At 60.6% G+C, this 5,505-nt stretch overlaps 1 protein-coding gene across 1 annotated transcript; it reads left to right on the forward strand.

Moving 5' to 3' along the window:
* The first annotated feature begins 214 nt into the window (after positions 1-214).
* Positions 215-5,447, forward strand: IDH2 (isocitrate dehydrogenase (NADP(+)) 2). Its single transcript, XM_058156726.1, has 11 exons — positions 215-375; positions 1,251-1,342; positions 1,780-1,945; positions 2,078-2,238; positions 3,250-3,393; positions 3,597-3,733; positions 3,893-4,044; positions 4,522-4,634; positions 4,715-4,812; positions 4,937-5,029; positions 5,115-5,447. The coding sequence occupies exons 1-11, from the start codon at positions 273-275 to the stop codon at positions 5,200-5,202; spliced, it is 1,347 nt and encodes a 448-aa protein (XP_058012709.1). The 5' UTR covers positions 215-272; the 3' UTR covers positions 5,203-5,447.
* Positions 5,448-5,505: the final 58 nt, after the last annotated feature.

Here is a 5,505-nt window from a genome sequence, read left to right on the forward strand (position 1 = left end):
CACCAGCCAGCCCTCGGCCGCCCCTCGCCTCCCGCCGGCTCCAATGGGGGCGCGGGCGGCGGCTGTCCCAAGGATCGCCCCGGGCTCAGGGCGGGCGCGCGAAGGACGCGGCGCGGGCGGGGAACAAAGGCGCACGTGGCCGCCGAGCAGGGACGCCCCGCCCCGGGGAGGGCCCAGCGCAGAGGGGAGGGGGGGCGGGGGCGGCTCTAGGGCTGCTGCGCTCGCGGTGGTGCTCGCCTCGCCTTCCCTTTCCTCCGCCGCTGCCCGCCGCGATGGCACGCTACCTCCGCTCTGGCGCCGCCGCCGCCTGGCCTCGCTGCCCGGCCGCGGCGCTCCCCGCTCTCGGCGCTTGGAATCGGCCGCCGCAGCGGCACTGTGAGTCTGGTGGGAGCGCCTTCCGGGTGGCGGCCCCGGAGAGCCAGTCCCGCTGGGCGCCCCAGTCGCCCCCCGGGAGGGACCGCCCTGCCCCCGCCGCCGCCGCCGCCCTTGGCGCCCCGAGCACCGCCGCCTCCGGTCTCCGCCGAGCGCCCAGCCGTCCAGTCGCAGGACCGCCGGGCAGCGCTGGCGGAAGGGACGGCGGCGGCGGCATCGGCAACCCGCCTGGCGGGGAGAGCGTCTGGCGGCCGCCCTGCCGGCTTCCTGGAGCTCGGCCAGACCGAGGAGGCGCCGCGCCCGGCGGCAGCCCGCCCGACCCCCGGCGCTGCTCTGCTTGGGTCTGGCCCGGCCTTGGTCGCTGGCCGGCGCGGCGGGGCTGGGGAAGGCCTCGCCCGGCGCCCCCTCCTCTTCCGCGGCCCTGGCAGCCGGCCCGCCCAGGCACCTGTTGGAGGACGCGCGGCCAGCTGGCGCTCGGCGGGCTGCAGAGGGGCGGCCGGGCCTGCCGCTGCCGCGTCCTCTGAGCTTGACCTTGTCCCTTTGGCGGGCAGAGGGGCGGCCCGTCAGCGGCAGCGCGATGTGGCAGGAGGGTGGCGTTAGCCCTGGGGGCCGATGCGGGCTCCTCCACGGAGCGAGTGGCCTCCGCAGAGGCCCCCAAACAGCCGCCTTCGCAGCCGGGCTGGGGTGGGCAGGGGCCAGTATGTCGGAAGCAGCTGCTGGTTCCAGAGGGGAGCCTTGTCGCTGGTGGGAAGGGTAAATCTTCCCTTGCAATGGCTTTTCACAAATGGGGCTCGGTTTGAAAGGGGCCTGCCTGGCATTGCTGCCGGGGCCATGCTTGGGTCACGGTCTTGCCCCCTCTGATCCCCTCTTCTCCACAGATGCTGACCAGAGAATCAAGGTTGCCAACCCCGTGGTGGAAATGGACGGGGATGAGATGACCCGGATCATCTGGGCCTTCATCAAGGAGAAGGTACCTGGCACTGCTCACCTTCCCTGCCCTGATGAGCGGGGACAAACCCCGAAGCCACTGAGACTCGGATGGTGGCAGTGAGCCCAGGGTGGACGGTGTAAGTGCTTGGGCAGAGCAGAAAATGAAGGAGAAGAGGGGAGATGGGGAATCCTGAGGGAGCTGGTCGATCCCTGCATACATCTTAGGCAGCCCAGGTGATACCACAAACATTTTTCACGTACAAGGCAGAGGCTCACAGAGGGCGACAGTGTCAGGTTTCCCTCCATCCCTGCAGAATAGTGTGCCCAGAGGGCTTGAAAGTGATCCCTGCCCATAAAGCTGTGCAAAGGAGGAAGTGCTCGCACACTGCCTCTCTTGGGGATAGGAAGGCCTGCCGAGGAGAGGGAGGTGGGCAGACGGGCACCTGGTCCTGACTGCTTCTTGTCTGCTGCCTGCAGCTGATCCTATCCAACGTGGACCTGCAGCTGAAGTACTTTGACTTGGGGCTGCCCCACCGGGACCAGACGGAGGACCAAGTCACCATAGATTCAGCCCTGGCCACTCAGAAGTACAGCGTGGCCGTCAAGTGTGCCACCATCACCCCCGACGAGGCCCGTGTGGAAGGTATGTGCAGAAGGTGAGACCAGGGAAGGCAGAAGCTCCGCCAAGGGGCCCCTGAAGAACATCTGTCCCAGCAAGGTGGCGGCTCCAGAGGATGCCCCAATGCCAGACGCATCTCCCTTATGACCCCTGCAGAATTCAAGCTGAAGAAGATGTGGAAGAGCCCCAACGGCACCATTCGGAACATCCTGGGGGGGACAGTTTTCCGAGAGCCCATCATCTGCAAGAACATCCCTCGCCTGGTCCCGGGCTGGACAAAGCCTATCACCATCGGGAGACACGCTCACGGTGACCAGGTGGGCTTGTGAGGGGAAAAGGGGCGCCCTACTGCCAGCCCACAGGAAGCAGCTTTCTTGGTCCTGGGTGTCCCGGGGCCCGTCCCATGGCCGGTTCAAAACCACAGAAGGAAAGGCCTGCGGGGATGTCTGTGGGCTCCAGGAGTTTTTCCATTGCCAGAGCCATCTACAGAAGTATCAGCAAAGTTGGTAACGTTTTAAACAGATGAAACTTCTGCACTTTATTCTGCACTTTATTCAAGTTGAATGTTTACAGGACCTGGAAGTCATTAAGTGAATGTGAATGGGATACAATCTGCTGATCCAATCCAAAAACATTTTCCTGACTACCTGAATTCAGGCCCCAATAAAAGTGTGCTAAAAATCTAAAGTGTGCTAAAAATCTAATCCTCATCCCAGTCACAGTTTCTCAATGGGGACACAACCTCTGTGGGACAGACAGCTGCTTCTTAAAAGATAACCTTGAATTCAAGCAGTTGGGACAAGGACAGAAGAGAGAAGCCACACGCAGGACAGGACATTTCCTAGTAGGGGGTGGGGTGCGCAGAAGAGCCAGTGTGACAGGCAGAATTGTCAGGAAATGCACCACGGCATAGCAAGGCGGGTGCGGGCAGCCATAATGCATCTTAAGTGCAAGTCATCAAATTATGCCGTGTCCCAGATTAGACCAGAGGTTACAAAGACAGGTAGGGGACAAAGGAAGCTAAGGAATTTCCCACGGCTGGTCCAAAGCCTGAACACGAGAAGAAAAGGCCCGTTTTCTAGCCAGGCCGTTCTGGAGACTCTGCTGGACTCCCCTCAGCAGTGTTGGGTGGGGGAACCAGCAGTGGTTGATCCTCCTGGATTTTTCATTTTTCAAAGCACTACTTCTGCCTAAAAATGCAGTTCTTAAAACCTTTCTTGTTTTTAACTGGGCGTAACTGCTTACCCTAGATGGATTCTGATCTTGGTTTCTTTATAGCCTTTGTATCTTGTAGGGTAAGGGTGGCTGCAATAACCTCTGTTTTTCAGTACAAAGCCACAGACTTCGTGGTGGATAAATCAGGGACCTTCAAGATGGTTTTCGTGCCCAAAGATGGCAGTGGAGCCAAGGAGTGGGAAGTCTTTAACTTCCCAGGCGGGGGTGTCGGCCTGGGCATGTACAACACTGATGAGGTGAGGAAGAGGGGCGGCTGGCTTGGGTCAGGACTCATGGGCAGACCTAGCTTTCCCTGGGGGAGGGGCGGAGGGGTCTGGTCTGCTGAATGTTCTTCCTCTGCCTTGGGGAGGGAGGGAGGGAGGGAGGGGAGCTCTACAGGCAGGCTACTATCAGCCCCCCCCAGGCATGTCCCACTGAGCCTTCGGCCTGCTTCTTGCAGTCCATCATGGGCTTTGCCCACAGCTGCTTCCAGTACGCCATCCAGAAGAAATGGCCGCTCTACATGAGTACCAAGAACACCATCCTCAAGGCCTACGATGGGCGGTTCAAGGACATCTTCCAGGAAATCTTCGACAAGTGAGCCATTTAGCCCAATGGGACCGTGGGGGAAAGCAGCTCCCTTGGCTCTTTTGACGGGGGTCAGTGCCTGCCTACCAGGCCTCTGGTGCCCCCTTTGCACTGGCATTGTCCAGGACTGGCCTGTCTGAGGCGGCCTCCTGTCCTCCTCTCCGTCAGGCACTACAAGACCGAATTCGACAAGCTCAAGATTTGGTATGAGCATAGGCTCATTGATGACATGGTGGCCCAGGTGCTGAAATCAGCTGGTGGCTTCGTCTGGGCTTGTAAGAACTACGATGGAGACGTCCAATCAGACATCCTGGCCCAAGGTATTTACTGGCCCTGCCTGGGGCACAAAGCCAGCAGGTGGAGTTCCTGTACAGGACTGCGGGTGAGCGCTCGCCCAGGGTCCCCCTCCTCAGCCCTTAACATCTGGCAACATTGGTTCCCCCCCTTCACCTGGTGCTGCCTGGCCAGGTGTCACCTTCCAGGGGAAGGCTCTTGGGCTCAGGGCTCCCATTGCTCTAAGGGCCACAAAGCAAAGCTGCTTCCTGGGGGGGAAAAGCAGAGGGGGACCAGCCACACACCTCCTGGCTTCCCTTACCAGAGCACACGAATGGGAGAACCATCTGACCTCACAGCTCTTGCTGCCTTTACCATGGCTGCTGGCACCAGATGTGCCCTGGGTGCCTCTAGGGAGTTGTGCAGGGCTTTGGGGCACTGGTGAGCAAAGAGAGCAGCGCTTCCCCCTCCCCTTCCTGGTCAGATGGACCCTGCCTGACCATGGTTTGTGGCTTTGCCCCAAGGGTTTGGCTCCCTGGGCCTCATGACCTCAGTTCTTGTCTGTCCGGATGGAAAAACCATTGAAGCAGAGGCTGCCCACGGCACAGTTACTCGCCACTTCCGGGAGCACGAAAAGGTGAGTTTGCCTGGACGGTGGGGAATCCAGGCCAGCAGAGTCCCCAGCTCACACGCTCTTTGCTTGCTCCTCTCCCTCAGGGCCGCCCCACTAGCACCAACCCCATTGCCAGCATCTTCGCCTGGACCCGAGGCCTGCAGCACCGAGGCAAGCTGGACAGCAACCCGCAGCTGATCAGGTAAGAGCAGCCCCAGGCGCCCTCGGGCAGTGAGAGGGGGGAGCCAGGGGGTTTTGTGTTTACACTGCCCCATTGTGGGAAGCCTCTCCCTGCTCCCTCCCTCAGCCTTTCTCTCCCACACCAGGTTTGCCGAGACTCTGGAGAGGGTCTGCGTGGAGACAGTGGAGAGTGGGACGATGACAAAGGATCTGGCTGGCTGCATCCATGGATTAAGCAAGTGAGGCCTGGCTCGGATTGGTGCGCTTTGGAGGGAAGCCCTGCCATCCCCCCGAATGACTGTGTGCCGCTTTGTCTCTCTGCAGTGTGAAGTTAAATGAGCACTATGTGAACACCACCGACTTCCTGGACGCCATCAAAAGCAATCTGGATCGAGCCCTGAGCAAGCAATAGGCTAGGAGGGGCTGCGGCAGCGAAGACCCTGCTGACTGGGACTCCGAGCCTGCACGCATGGCTGCTCCCTTCAACGGGAGTCCTTTTTGGCCTGTTTCTAAAGCTTGGGAGACCACTCTTGGGGAGGAGACCTTGCCCCCTTCCCGTTCTGTGACCGCAGATCTTGCAAGCAGAGAAGAAAATGGTTGAGTGCTGTAATTGCCTTGGGTGCCAAAGAGAGCTATTAAACGATGGCTTCTCCCTTAGTGCGACAGTCAGTCCGTGCGTCGCATCCACACCGTTCCAGCACCACCACCCAGTCCG

Source organism: Ahaetulla prasina, chromosome 13 (genome assembly GCF_028640845.1).
Source record: "Ahaetulla prasina isolate Xishuangbanna chromosome 13, ASM2864084v1, whole genome shotgun sequence".
Lineage (NCBI taxonomy): Eukaryota > Metazoa > Chordata > Lepidosauria > Squamata > Colubridae > Ahaetulla > Ahaetulla prasina.